Below are 15,875 nucleotides of genomic sequence, written 5' to 3'. Positions count from 1 at the left end.
AGTCTTACGAGCGTATATACATCTTAGCTATTATTATTATGACCAAATAAACGTTAATGCTATGTAAATGTCCATACTTTATAATACATGCAATAAATTATAAATTATATAATATACAACAAAATTGTGTAATATTACATATCATATAACATTATATATTATACATTACATATTTAACATGTAATACACACATGTTAATTATGTAATATGTATGTATATATAATATACAATTATATATGTATTATGTAATATGTAACCTATAATTATATAATATATTTAAATGCATAATATTGTAATGCATATATGCTAGATATAAAACAGAAAAAAGTTGCACATGACTATGTCTTTTTTATCTATGATTCACTCTGCTAGCCAAAGCTCAAGTACCTTATACTACAAATTTCAATTCTATTCTATTCTGTTCTGTTCTAATTACATATATGAACATAATATAGTAACTATACAGTTATATACTATAAAATAGTCATAATATATTACATAATGATATAATTTACACACTATAGAGTATATACCAACTTGTATGCAGCATCTATAATGGACGCAAAAAGTGTACAACACGATACTTATCCTTTTTAGCTTTGATGCATAGTGATATTCCTGTTTTACTCCACGCTATCTGTTACATGGCAAGTTATGCCGCATTACTCTATTGTATTCTCTAAAAACACTGGTCTGGGGTGCACTAATTTGGCATCATGACCATGTGGGTGGTGACCTGCAGTATGATCTAAGGATCCTGTCTCGTCTGCCTTCTGTGACATCCGTAAATACCTGGTGGTTTATATTCTTTGCTTCGTCTCTGAAATCGTCAGTGCCATTTTCTGGATACGTAAACACTGAAGGAGACAGGAGAAAACAGGAGCTTTATGAATCTGGTCACCACGTTTAGAAAACATGTTTGAAAGATGCGGCTTTATTTATTCCCTGTACCCTAGCTTCTACTTCACTTCTCACCGTCTTTTCCTTGTTCTTGGTGACTGGGCTTCCATGTCGTCTTCCACAGGATGCTTCCCCGCCTCCCCCGGCAGCCTTCTGCACTGCCTTCTCTGTGCACGCACACCCTGCAGCCTTCTGCACCGCCTTCTCTGTGCACGCACACCCTGCAGCCTTCTGCACCGCCTTCTCTGTGCACACACACCCTGCAGCCTTCTGCACCGCCTTCTCTGTGCACGCACACCCTGCACACGCACACATCCATCTGGCACACATCCTCCTGACTTGGCAGTTGTGTGTTTACAACTTAGTCTCCTTTGGTAGTGCTCTTCTAAAGAGCAGACACCGTGTCATTCATCGTTTTCGAAACATTTGTTAATGAGTTGGAGGGTGAGGTATGGCCCAATTTAACTGTATTTGAATTACCTTTTCTAAGCACCAGATTCTTTTATCTCTTTTCAATATCTGGATTCTAGCTTCTTAATGATCTATATCCTATTTTGCAGATTAAAGCTGTAGTTGATCTTGTACTGTCAATGCATTGAGGCTATTATTTGGAATAGAAAATAAAATCATGGTTTCTCATTTAGTTTGTTCTTGGGATGTATAGTTCCCTTTTTCTTCTTCTCTTCTTCTTCTTTTTTTTTTTTTTTTTTTTTTGGCATTTAAACAGCCATTCTGTGGCCTTTGATAACAAGACTTCTCAAAATGAGCAGGAGTTGTCCCTGTCCACACACACAGCTGTGGGAGGTCCCTGCCTGCCTTAGTTACTTCCATCAACCAAGTCTACCTCAGTTACCAACACCGTGGCCTAATTCTCACTTGAACACAAATGTGGCAAATGTTTCCAAGTTTATACAATAAAGTTATGATGTCTAAATGAACCCCCATTTAGGTGACTTGACATTTAAAAATAACACGTTGCTGCTTTATTCTCCCCTTTGGTCTCCCTTCAGATGATCAAGGAAATATCAGCAGAGGAAGAGAAACAAATCACAAATGCTGTGTAACCTATTCAGTTAGTGCATTGACAATCTCCACCGTCCTAAAATGGACTCAGTAACTGTGAAGTAGAAAACACATTTCAAAACTAGAGCCCTTGTAAATGTATGGATGCTTAGTAAACATCTATAATCCCCAGTTTATAGTTCCAGAGCCTGTGGATGCAATTCCATTATCCCTAGGAAGCCATTATACAGTCGTTGAAGGAGCTGTGGTTTGCAGGAGTGGAAAAAGAAGGCCCCATCCTAGACACCTTGTCTGCCTCAATATTTGACCACTCAACAGTTTAAAATGAGTGAGGCCAGCAATACTTTTCTCCAGTATTATGTGATTACCTGAAATTCTCGTGTAAATGCTTGATTCCATAAGTATAAAGCTGGATTCCATAAGTATAAAACTTCTAAAGGAATATTGAATATTTGAGTGAAAACATGCAAAGAGAATCTTCCAAAAAAAATTTGTGATTAGAGCTAAAATGGGGGATTACATACACAATGATCAATTTGGACTGGCGTTACGATTTTGTAATTTCACGGTCTACTTTTTATTGAATATCCATTAGGCATCTGGTTTGAACCGTGTGTCATTTTTGTGAACTCTGCTAAAAATTATTTGCAGTGACCCCAAATGTGGGGTTACAGTGCAAAAATGATTTTTAAAACCCAATCCTTCCAGAATCAATTCCAAGACTTTGATTTGATAAAAAATGAATAAAGAAAGGTAACTGTTTTACTAATATATATCATACACCTTTTATGTTTGGTGTTTTACATGCATTTTATTAAAAATAATTTGGTTGTTGATTTCATCCATTACAATTCATCAAAGAATATGTCCTCTATGCAGACATCTTTTCTAATGTTACAGATGCAAAACAAATCTTTAGTATTTGCCACATCCCCAAAAAACTTTTTTTCGGTTAGCTTTTTCATATTCTGTCTTTCTTTTTTGCTTTGCAGTCCTGCGAGGCCCATGTCTGCCACTGTGTTTTCTAATGAGATGATGATTTGTTTTTCTTCTTTAAACTGATAATCTATACATGAGTAGCTTATCTGACATTGACCCAAATTTGCAACCCCGGAGTAAGTAGAACTTGGTAATTATGCATTACCTTTTAAAAATATATTCTCGGATGTAGTTTGCTAAGATTTTGTTTCAGATTTCTGCATCCATATTCAAGAGGAAGACTAGCCAGTGATTTTTCTTTCTTATGTTGTCATTGTTTGGTTTTGAGGTCAGTATTACATCAGCCTCATAAACTAAGAGAACGCCACTGCCCTTCTTCCTCGCCACTTTTTGTTGGCCTGAAAATACATAATGTGGAAATATTCTATTCCTTAAACGTTTGGTAGAATTTATGAATAAAGTTGTCTGGGCCTGGTATTGTCATTATGTAAAAATTTTGAATATTGATTCAGTTTCTATTATGATTAGAAACAAATTTAAGTTCTCTATTTCTATTCTTGAGTCAGACTTTGGTCATTGATTTTTTTCTTGGGAATTTCACATTTAAAAAAAGTTTTGAAGTTTATTGTCATGAAGTTGGTCATGAGATTCTTTTATTTTCCTTTTAATCTCTGTTATATTCATTCTTTCTTATTATTGCTTTTTGTTTGATCTTTCTATTTTATTCTTAAAAATTGTTAATTATAAATTTAGATTTTTTTAAGAACCACTCTTTGGATTTATGATCTATCTTTGTAATTTAATCATCCTGCTCTTAACTTTATTACTGCCTTCCTACTGCTTTTTTTTGATTCTTTTTTTTTTTCCTGACTGCTAAAGTATGATGTTTAGATAATCATTTTTTAGCATTTCTTATTTTCTAATAAAATAGTTTTAAAGCTAAATACTCTAGTCACAGCATTACCTGTATCCCACAAGTTTTGGTATGTAGTATTTTTATACTTAATTCTAAACATGTTCCAAATTTCACTATGAATTCTTTTTAGACATGAAATTTTCGAAAGTAGCTTTAATTTCCTAAATTATGAATTTCTCTACTTATCTTCATGATCGATTTCTGCTTTGGTCAGAAAGATGTGTCCTATACAATATTAATTCTGTGAAATTTATGAAGTTTGCTTTGTGGCCAGCCAAGGGATCAATTTTTATAATTGTTTCACGTGTTCTTAAAAAGAATCCGAATTCTCCATTTGTTAGATGGAATGTCTTTTTTAAGGAAATTAAGATGGTCAAATATGTCCTCAATTCCTCTGTGTCTGTACTGAATCTTTTTGTTTCTCTGATTTACCAATGACTAAGAGGCATGTTAAAATCTCTCACTACAGAAGGAAGTGTCAATTTTCTAATAGTTCTGTCAATTCTTCCTTGAGTTTGTCATTTTGAGGCTATATATTAATTATGTAGATGTAAGTTTAGAACTAATATCTTCTGGCAAAGTGGACATGACCATATTATGTTGCTTTTTTTTCTCTAGTAATGCTTTTGTTCTTAAAGTCCATTATTTTCTCACACATTAATATAACTATATAATCTTTCTTTTGCTTAATATATGCCTGTGGTAACTTTTTAAAATAATTTTTGTTTTACTTTTATACTTTCTATATTCTCATGTTTCATGTTTATAAGTAATATATAGGTCATTTAAAAAATCCAGTCTATAAAATTCTTTTATCTAGCATTTAGTTGATTTACATTGATTTTGATTACTGATAATGTTGGATTACTGCCTAACATTTTATTTCATACTTTTTATCCATCTCTAAATTTCTATGCTTTTCCTTCCATTTCTGTTCTCCTCACCACATGGCCCTCATCCTATTCTTTTCTCGCCATCTTTTGAATTAATTGGCATTTTTCTCTTTGTTCAATTTTGTTTCTGTTCTAGTTTGAAAGGTTAAAGCTATTTTTAATTCATTTAGTGGTTATCCTGGAAATTTTATGAAATATATTTTAACTTATCAAAATCTAAAGTGAAATAATATTTTTAATCATCTCCCAAAAAATACAAGAATCTTTGAATGCCCATTTCCCATTTAAATATATGTTACTTTAGTTAATGTTTTATTAACAACTTTTTGTTAACATTATTGTTATCTTTTATGTAGCTAACATTCTCTTAGATTTAACTACATGTTAATCACTTTCTTTGTTCTTCATTCCTTGCTTCTTGGTCCTTTCCTTTGAGGTTACATTTTCCTCTTTGAAGTACACCTTTCTGAAATTTCTTGAGTGTGAGTTTTTCTTAAATGTACTGTAGATGCGGTTTTTGTCTGAAATTAAAGTACTGAAAGATAGTTTTGCCTCATTTATAATTCTAAGAGTTACTTTTAACATATTGAAGATACAATACTATTATTTGATTTCTATTATAACTTATAAGAAGTAGCTATCAGTTTAATTTTCATTCCTTTGTAGGTAATCTGTCTTTCAGCCAATATTTAATATTTTCTTTTGTCTTAGAAATACTGCCATTTCACTAAGACGTGTCTAGGTAAAGTTTCTAAATTTGAGGGCTGGCATCTTTAAGCAATTCTGAAAAATTCTTAGCCAGTAACTTCTTAAATATTGTCCCTTTTCCATTTTGTCTTTATGTACCTCTAAAATGTCAACATATACAGTCTCTGAGAATGCATGTCAAATTTACTCACTCATCTTACATGTCTCTTTGTTTTCATGAATTCTACTGCTTTGTCTCCCTAGATATATTCTTAGCAATTTCTTTGGCTCTATATTCCAGGGTACTAATTCTCTCTTCAGCTTTATCTATGATGCTATTAAATCCATAAATCAAATATCTTTTAAAACATTTTCTAGAAGTTCTATTTAGTTTGTCTTAAAATTTGCCTTTTCAATTTCGATAGTCTTCTCTTTCTTTTTTATATGTTCTAGTCCATTTTTATGTATTTAAACATATATAACTACATAGTTATATATTTCTTTATTTGATAATTCCAATATATACAGTCTCTGAGAATCTGATTATAAAATTGGTTGTTTCTGCTGACTCTAACTCATGGTAGCTTATTTTCGCATATATGTGGTTAATTTCAATTCTTAACTCATTTGTGGAAATTTTGAGGTCTCAGTTTAAACTCTCTTCTTCCAGAGAGGGTTTATATTTGCTTCTGCCAACTATCTGGTGATTTTATCTAAATTGCATTAAAATTTCACATTATTTTATTTTGTCCATAGAGGTAGTATGAACTCAGACCCTAAATCTAAATAAGAAGACTTTCTTCCTCCCTCATTCCTTTCCCTCCTTCTCTGCCCCCTTTTCTTTCTTTTCTTCTCTAGCTAAGTTAAGGCTAATATCACATTTTCCTTTACCAAATTCTTCTTCAGGTCATTCTTTTTTCCTAGTGCTACTAAAGGTGTATTTTGGGATATCAGCATTTTTCCAAAAGGCCTCTCATCTAACCTATTACCCTGCTCACTCCCCAGGTTTGAGCCTCCATTTTTCATGCCTAGGACCTATTATATTACCCAATTCAAAGCCCCAGGGAGATGCAGAGTAAACAGTGGCCTTCCTCTGCTTATATCTATGGATTAATGCTTTATTGCCATTTCTAGACTCTAAGGAATTGCCTTATTTTGCTGAAAGCTCAGCCATGCATTCACTAAAATTAAATTTTTTTTTTCTCCTAGTAGTTTAAGGAGTGCTAAACTGGGAAAAATTTCTCTGAACATCCAGCTCACCACATAGCTCGAAAGAGAATTTTCTATGCTTTTTAAGAGACCTTTACCTAGTTAGATACTGAGCGTATGTAGCAGAAAAACACCATGAATATTTGCATCTGTAATTTGGGAATTGTCTACTGGAGGGGAGCCAGAAACAGGGGCATTGGCCAAAAGAGCTATTAAAACGTTTTCTTTCCTTCCTTCCTTCCTTCCTTCCTTCCTTCCTTCCTTCCTTCCTTCCTTCCTTCCTTCCTTCCTTTCTTTTTCTTTTTGTGACAACTCAAAATTTGAGATATAGAACCAGTGCATGCTAAAGGCAAGAATAAATTGCATAGATATGCCCTTGCTGTTTTTTTCTTCTGGATAACATTTATTTGCTTTAGTGAAACTTAAGGTATATTAGCTTCTGTGATACCCTCACGTGGATGTGATTAACTCGGTCTTTTTGGAACAGTACTTCCAGGAATCTGTCCATTCCCTCTACTTCTCTTATGTTCCATTCCCTCTACTTCTCTTCCAGGAAAGTTATGATCACGTACAGTCAGATTGAAATGCGATTATTGAAGGTAGCCAGTAATATCATTATTCGGCATTTTGAGCTGAAATAGGCAACCTCGATTTTACTTCCTCCCTTGCTCATGATCTTGCTCCCAGTGGCGTTTCTGGAGGTTAAAGCAAAGGTGAAGACCAACAACTCTCCTCATCTATATTTTTGATGCATCCAGGAATAGTGTTGAACACAACAACTGGAAACAGAGCTGCCCAAGATCTTTTATAAAAGAGAAAGAGACTGCACTTTTAGCAGTAAAGAAATGAACATAAATTGTACCCTCTTCTAACGTAGCTTTGGAAATATTCTTCAAGGATTTGACATAAAACCTGGCTGGCAGAAATAATAGCTGCGTGCATCGTGTATTTTTTAGAACATAAATGAAACATGTAATGCAGAACTGCTTGTGACTGGAAGCCCAAGTGCTGCTTCTGAAAAGCCAGCATCCCCTTTGCCATGACAGTGTGAAGACCAGTGGGAACTTGGACCCCATAAGCAGGCTGTTTTCTCTATGTTGTTTCTCGAACTGCATGGACAGGGGATTAAATCCAATCAAAGGAAACTGTTTTGAAGCAAACTACTGCATAATTAATCCCTTTAGCTTCCAAGGGTGCGTTATAAAGAAAGCTACTACTGATCAAAGGAATAGCTAATAGATCTCCAAAGCTTTTTAGAGCTTTATTGCTTGCTAAGTTCTTTTTACAGATTTCTTAGAATAAGACTGTGAAAATGCCCCTTAACATAAAAGAGATGGTAAATAATCAGCTTTATGTCTGACTGTATTGCTCCATACCTCAGTTTCCTTATCTATACAGTCTGTGGGGTGTGTGTGTGTGTGTGTGTGTGTGTGTGTGTGTGTGTGTTGGAGGGGCAGAGTGGATTTTATGACTTCTAATTCTGCTTCTCAACCTTGAACAAGATTCATGTGCAAATTCTGATTGTGCAGTTGTTCTGGGAAGGCCTGAGACTCTGCATTTCTAACAGGTTCTCAAGTGGTGCCCAGGCTGCTGGTTGCTGGACCACACTTGGTGAGACTGACTCTAAGTTGCATCTCTTTATGACATTTTATGATCTTATGATGACTTTATTAATAGCAACCATACTTGATATTGAAGAATCTTAAATATAGCTCTTCACATTATAAAATCCTATAAAGATGATTTTTTTTTTTCAGTAAAGAAATCCCCAGGGCAGATAGACACTTCAGCTACTAAAGGAATGGGTGAGCAACAGCATCAGTAAGGCTGGACCAGGATGGCTGAGGCAGAGGGGTAAGTGGAGGGCACACACTGGGCATGACTTTGAAGAGCAGAAGATAAGATCTGCTGACAGATCAGATACGAGATGTGAGAAGAAGAGAGAATCAGGCTCATACCCAAAATTTGGCCTGATCAACTAGTAGAATGGCGTTTCTTAGTTCGTGAGCAGGGGCAATTGGAGAAGAGACAGTTTGGATGGGTGGATGGGTGGAGGAATCAAGAGCCCAGTGATAACTTTAAGATGCAACATTGGATGCTATATCCAGTAGGCTACAGGTGTCTGGAGACAGCAAGGAAGCCTAGTGCTGGAAGTGGAGTTTCAGAGTCATCAGTGCATAGATGGTATTTATGTTTATTATTTCATTTAAAAATCATAATGCCATAAGGATTTGGTGTTATTATCATCTTCATTTTAAAAATGAAGCAATTGAGGTAGAGAAAGGCGAGGTCAGTGCTTCATGGGCACACGATCACCAAGTGAAGTCCAGCACTCTGTCTCCAGAGCAGGCAGGACCAAGGAACTAAATACATCCAGCAAGGTTAGTGATGAGGAGTGTCAGGTAAAGGTGCACACAGAAGTCAGAATCAGGGGACAGAACAGCAGACCAGACCCGAAGCATTACAATGCAGGCACGTCTGGTTTGTATACCAGTCTCTGGTGAGTTTGTTCCTCAGATGCTGAAGAACTCTGGGGTTGCTGACCAAATTCAGGGGTTGGGCCTGCAATGCTGAACTGACCTGGGCTGGGATGTTCCTACAGTGCTACTGCCCACTGGGAGGGTCCCCTGGCAGTTGGCACTCCTTAATTTGCCCCTCTAGTGGCACTGCTAAATGCTCAGTGAATGTTTGCAGTTTTCCTCATGTGATGTCAAAGAATCCTTCCCCTCACAGTGTGCTTTAGCAGATGTTGTGAGCTTGGCAAGGGGGGCCATGGTGAATGCCGATGCTTATTTAACAAGGAGAGTCACAGGAGAAGCCAAGTATGTGCTGCCTTGTGGGACTCACAGAGGCACAGTCCTAACTAGAGAAGGGGCATACATGAATTCTTAGAACTAAGGAATTAGAAGTGATACCTCATAGGAGAGCTGTTGACAAAGCACCTACGGGATATTGAATGCAGAACTTCTGCTTCCAGTCTGGAGAGGGCAGGGCAACTAGTCAAGTGGGAAACATATCCAAGCAGGCGCATCCCCATGGTTCACCTGCAGGGTTGGGAGTTGGGACGGATAACTGCCACCCTGAAGATGCACTCAGCCTGAGTAAATGGCCTAAGTCAGGATGTGCAAGATGATGAGCGACCTGAGGACAGCGTTTGTGACCTATGCATCTTTGTTGGTGATAGTAAATGCTTCATAAATATTTTTTGGACAAACAAGTGGAAATTAAGAAGTTGTTCACGTCACAGAGGCTTGGCAAGATGCATTCATAAGGAGCTGGTTATGTTTTCCTAAGCTCTGGTTTCAGAGGCCGTTCTCTCTTAATGTTAGCAAGCAGAAGTATGTAGTTAGCATTTAATAAATATTTTAGAAATTATTGCAACAAGGGTTTAAGGTATTAGAAATTAAGTAATGTTAATAACGCATGTTTGGCTAGGTTGTATGTATCAGGGCCTTAGTTACCTCTGCTGGGAAAACGTCGAATGTGTGGCCCTCACTTCCTTCCCTGGCACCACCACCCGCCTGGCCCAAGGTACTTCGAGTGATGCATTTGAGTAGCTTCTCTGTAGCATGGTTTGTTAATCTTATGTAGGTCAGTGGAAAAATGATGCATTAATAAAAAGGTCTAGAAGTGATCCTTAAATCCCAGTATAGCTAAGTATATATGGCATGAGAACTCAGGAGACAGAACTCAGGGAACGTGATAGTCAAATCATTGAAATCCTCCAGTAATTATGCCTTTCTCTCCAAAATGTTGAGAACTTGCCCAGGTTGAATTTCAGAGCTGGCAGGGAAAGCGAAGGGACTGGAAGTCTACTTTCCCTGCCCACTGACTCAGGCAACTGATGCGATTCGCACTTGTGCTAGGCAGTGCCTAATTTCCTGTTCCCTCACTCACCGCTGTTGCTGCGTTTCCGTAGGTCATACCCTTCTCCTGGCCCGTCAGCTTCTTCAGGAACCTCCACAAGGTCTGAAGTCTTGGAGAAAAGAGGGAACAGCACGGAATGAGCGATGTCATATCAGTGGGCCACCCGAACAGAGAGTTCCATGTCAGCAAAAAAACTAAGGCAAAATTTGCATGACACTGTCTTACGAATCCAATCACTGCTGTCTTGTCTATTTGGCTCACTTCAGAGAGGCTGTGTTTTCCATTGTGGGCACTGTCCTTTTTTTCAGGTGTCTGTGGAATGTTCAGGGCTTGACATATGACAGGTACTCAATGAGTGTTGAATCAGAAGCACAGGTTACAGTTAGGCTTCTTCCCAGCAAGAGACAGCAGAGAGAAATCAGAATTCCTGCCCATAGCCTGTCACTTAAAATTTTCAAAAGAACTATAGCTCTTTCTATTGATGAGATTTAAATATTAGTTATAGAGAATAAGATGCATTGAGGAATGTGTTACTTAGGTAGGAGTTAAATGCTGTTTCTATTTCTGCAAAAATCAGTTGTTTTTGTAACACTTATTCTGTCCTTTTTTTAAAAAAATAAGAAAAGTCATGGTCTTTCTTCCACTTAAGTTACAGAATAATAAAACAACAATAATAGCACTCTAAATAGTAACAGTTCCTGATCATTTATCATATAAATACTTTATATACATCATCTTGTTTATTCTTTACAATAACCGTACGATCAACCTGCTTTTCAGATAGGAATCTGAAACCCAGAATCAGTAACTCTACTTGAAGTCCCACAGCAAACAAGTGGCGAATCTGGGGTTTGAACCCCAGGCATTGTCTCCAGAATTCACACTCTCAGACCCTGTACTTTATCCATCAAGTGTTGTGCTGGAGTGACACACATGGGCTGGGAGAGACTTCTGCATCACCACTGTTAGTAGCCTGAAGGTGGGAATATTTACACCAAGGAAATTTGTAAATGTTACAAAGTAGCGTCCAGCCTCAGCTGGTGGTTAAACATTTACTAGGACATCACTGATTTCAGATGGCTTCTTTCCAAAGGCCAGATGCTCACTTCTATCTGCCTGGCTCCAGCCTCTTTAAAAGAAGAATTTAGGAGGCCTCAAAGGAGAGTCACATTTTCAAAACATTTTGTTTATATCTTATCAAAGAGGAACAAGTTTACCTTCCTCACTCTTCTAGTCAGCTCTAGAGCACTTCGGCACCCCTCTCCAGAGACTAATTTTATTATAAAAATTTAGTTTTAAGATTTTTTTCAGCCATTCTTACTTTCGTGACACATCAGAAATATGAAAAAAAAAAAAAGAATGTCACAGAGTCTCTAAGTCACCTTCACCCTGCTCCTTTGAACCTCACTATTTCTGAAAAGTTGCTATTATATTAATTCAATCTTATGAAACAAGATTATTCCTAAACTAGCCAACCAGCTCCCAGACAGTCTTTTTAAATTTGGTTTCTGCAGGCCTTCCCAAAGCCATCAAGCCTTTTATATTCTAGAACATTTGGAAGACCATTAAAGGGAACATAATGATTTAACAACAGCCAGGCAGTGACTTCCCGACACTGTAAAGCAAATGCCTCTATAGCCCTGGAAGAAAATTAACCTGTGGGACCGAGCTTCGCTATGTGGGAATATATTAGCTTTAGGACATAATACTGCAACAACAGCAAGAGGCTCAAGTTCATTACCATTTGACCCTGCAGGAAGGAAGCAAAATCATCTTAAAGTAAGAATCAATTGTTTGGAGGCAAGTTGGACTCTGGGGAGAGTGAAGTGACAGATACTTAAGCACAATTTGATTTGTCTTTGTCTCCCTGCAGGTCTCAGAACAATGTCTTCACACAGCAATATTCCAAGAAATCGTTACTGATGGAGCTGGTACCAGGAAGCATAAGTGGGCTGTGATGAATAAACACCTTATTGACATTCAGAAAACTATGCTTTTTGCCCCTAACACCAGTCTGTAGGGTCCAGACATTGCTAGAAACAAAACTATTTTAGACATGAAAGCAAACTGGACAAATTGTCTCTCTGATGGTCTTGCTGTTTCTTAGCATGAGCCCAAAATGTGGAGGCTAAAATGTCCATCGCTTGCTGTGAGTGTTTCTGAGGCTGTCTCATCGTCATGAGTTCAGCAGAGCTCACAACCGTAGGATAGGCCATCTGGGGCTGATGCAAACAGGTCAGGGCCATCTCTGGGGAAGCCTTTTTTCTATTCTTACCTCCCTCGGCTGACTTTCCATTTGCCTCTCACCACTGTCAGCCTCAGACGAGCATGGGAGATGCATGAGCTGAGAGCAGGGTGAGGATATATTGGCTGTTACCAGAGACACCATAGAGGCCTATTCAGCATTCAGGTTGAAGGGAACAGAGGTCCCCCTGCTCTGGCCAGCACTGTTCGTAGTTTTCTGTTGGGTTGCTGGGTGGTATCTATGAAAAGCCTGGACTTGCAAAGAAAGGTTGGCTGCAGGCTGAGAGCCGGCTCTGTGTGGTTTTGGGGAAGCGACTTATTGGCAACAATGGCTTTCCTCACTCTCCTGAGGACGGAGATACCAAATGGGACATGGTTAATGTTCTTGAATGAATCTCTGATCCAGACCAGATCCAGCCTGCTGGGCACTGTGAATGTGTGACTCACGAGTTGTTCACACAGAGAAGGCGCAAAACAGGTACGAGCAAGCAAGGGAGAATACGAAAAAGAAAGAGGAGAGGCTGGCAGAGGCTGGATTTTTGGAAATAAACTTAAGTCCTTTATTTAATTTAATGATTCTCAAACTTTAATGTGATTAGAATCACCTGAAGGGTTTGTTAAACCAGATATTTGGTCTCCGCCTTTGGTTTTTCTGATTCTGTGGGTCTAAGAGGGAAATATATATTTGCCTTTCTAATAAGTTCCCAGGTAATACTGGGTCCAGAGACCACACATTGAGAACCACTGATTTAACTCATTGTAGGCCGTAGTTCTTCCTTAGGACTTTAGAGAGTTTGACTGAAAAGGGTGTTCATTTATCACATATTTAGTGAGAATCCACAATGGACTGGCACTGTATAGATCAGTGGTTCTCAAACTTTGGCAGGTTTCAGAATTGCCTGGCCAACTAATAGAACACACAGGGGTTCAGGCTTGTTGAAGTAGGACATGACCTTGGCCTTCATATTTTTGCAGAGCTCCTCAGTGACTTCTGCTACCCACCAGAGTTTGATAATCACTGGCATAAAGTAAGGGAAATAAGTGAAGAAGAGTCCTTGCATTTAAGCAACTTAGTTTAGTTGAGGAGGGGACTGGAGAAGAGAGAGAAAAATGAAGACCAAAAAAAAAAAAAAAAAAAAAGAAAGAAAATTAACAAGCCATGTACAAATCACTATGATTAATGAGTTGGTTGTAATGAGAGCCCAGGGAAGGGGAGCCCAAGCCAGATGAGAAAGAGAACTGTCGTTTGCACAGAGGCAGAGACAAGGTGTGGGCAAGTCCCAGTGCCTGGAGAGAACATGGCTATCCAGAAAGCAGCAAACTGTGCCTGGAGCTGAGGGTACAAAAACAAGGTGTTGTGTGGATCTTTTAGTGTCCTGAGGTTCGTCTTCAAGAATTCCTTGTTAATTCTTCCTCATTCTGCAAGCATTTCTCAAGCACCCATTATGTGCCAGGCCCTGGTATAATTAAATGAATAAGGAATGGGGCTTTGATCTATAGTGGCTCAGTAGCTAGTTTAGGAGAGAGATGCAAAAGCAAATAATTATAATGCACTGGTCTGCATCCTACAAGAAAGAAATTTTTGAAGGGTTGTGGGAGGAGCAACTCATTATGCTTGGGGAATCCGAGAACTCTTCACAGTTTTTATAAAAAAACCAAACTGGGTGTTAAAGAATTCCAACTGGAGGGAAGAGTATGTTCTAAGGTATGCAGATATTAAAGAACTTGGTGAGTTCAGGGGAAGAAATGTCTTTAGACAGGCCTCATTTGCCATGCTAAAGAGTTTGAGCATTGCCCTTAGGGCATAAGCAAGTCAACAGAGTGTTTTAATTAGGAAAATTACATGAAATCTTCCTTTAAAAGATGATAAATTGGAAGATATTGCTAAGACGGGACTCAAAAGGAAGAAGGTAGTACGGTTATTGCTTTATGAGAATCTGGCTGAGAGATGATGATTTCAAACCTCCAGCACAGATGATAGAGAAGAAGGGCGCTCTTGATACACATTTCTCAGTTCTGAGTGGCAGGACCTAATCACCAATGGAGCATGAATTTAGTTTGGACATGCTGATTTTGAGAGATCTGTAGAACTGGTCTGGGAAAGAGGTTAGGATGGGAAATACCTAAGGAAGGTATTGGTGGTTGGACAAGAGGAATTGTGAAAAAGGTGACCAGGAAGAGCATGTAGGACATGAAGACCAGGCTAAGCAGACCCCTGGGGACACCCCAACAAAGGAGTGACTGGAGGACATGATGAAGGAGGCAGGCAGAAGGACAGAAGAATATAAGCAGAAGGGCAGCATGGAACTCTTGAGTGATCCAGGGTTTCCTACAAAGCTGAGAATGGACCCTGTTAAAGGGTGGCTCTGGGAATGCTCTTCTCAGAGAACGTATTTACCTTTTGAATGTATTACAACCTTGTTTCATTTCATAATAACTCTAGTTCAATGAAAACCCAGTTAAAGCCCAGATACTTAATGAAATTAAACAGAAATGACTTCCGCTTATTGAGTACTAATTGTGCCAGGCCCTGTGCTTGGAACTTTGCTAATACTATTATGAACATCCGAATCCTGTAGCCATAACATACTTGTATATAACATAAATCTTATCCATGTGCATTTTGTATGTTTTCATTACATTTAGCACTGTTTCTATCCTTCTTTCAGGAAATTAATTAACATTATCATGGGACTGCCAATTGGATTTATAGCCTCCTTAGGGAGATTGTCAGGATTGAGTATCTTAAAATGTCACAAATTATACCCTCATTGTTTTGAGGCAATGTCTACTGAAGCTAAATATTTTTCATCTTTACTGCAAAATCCTTCAACACTTACATGACATAGATATTATAATACCCTTAACACATGTATGTTTTGTTCTTATTCCTAATAAAAATAAGATAAGACACATAAAACTGTACTTAAAAAATGCTAAATAAGCCACCACCATCAACTTTCTTCTTTATCAGTTTGGTCTTCAGAAATAAATTGTGAATTCTAAAGATAAAGAGCCATGTCCTCCATTTCTTTTGTGTGCCCTCCAGTGCTAGTAAATTATAAGCACTTAATTCATGTTTGCTGAGTGGTAAAAAAAAGAACGAAATCCACATCAATTTTATGTTCCACAAGGAGAAAGAGTAAGAGCTATTTTTGGTTCTTCCCTCTTAGAAGTTAGTGGGACATATGAGGAAC

General features: G+C 37.9%; 1 protein-coding gene across 1 annotated transcript in view; it reads right to left on the bottom strand.

The window, feature by feature from the left end:
* STAC (SH3 and cysteine rich domain) overlaps positions 1–15,875 on the bottom strand; it is a 120,004-nt gene that overhangs the window by 33,220 nt on the left and 70,909 nt on the right. Inside the window, exons 6-7 of the mRNA XM_016124023.2 lie at positions 10,465–10,543; positions 793–857 (exon numbers count right to left, since the gene is read on the bottom strand). Coding sequence (XP_015979509.2) covers positions 793–857; positions 10,465–10,543 — 144 coding nt within the window. The remainder of the gene's footprint in view (positions 1–792; positions 858–10,464; positions 10,544–15,875) is intronic.

The sequence above is a fragment of the Rousettus aegyptiacus genome, unplaced genomic scaffold (assembly GCF_014176215.1).
Source record: "Rousettus aegyptiacus isolate mRouAeg1 unplaced genomic scaffold, mRouAeg1.p scaffold_m13_p_4, whole genome shotgun sequence".
Taxonomy (NCBI): domain Eukaryota; kingdom Metazoa; phylum Chordata; class Mammalia; order Chiroptera; family Pteropodidae; genus Rousettus; species Rousettus aegyptiacus.
Note: the sequence above shows the minus strand (reverse complement) of the source record. Positions and strands in the feature narration are given on the sequence as shown.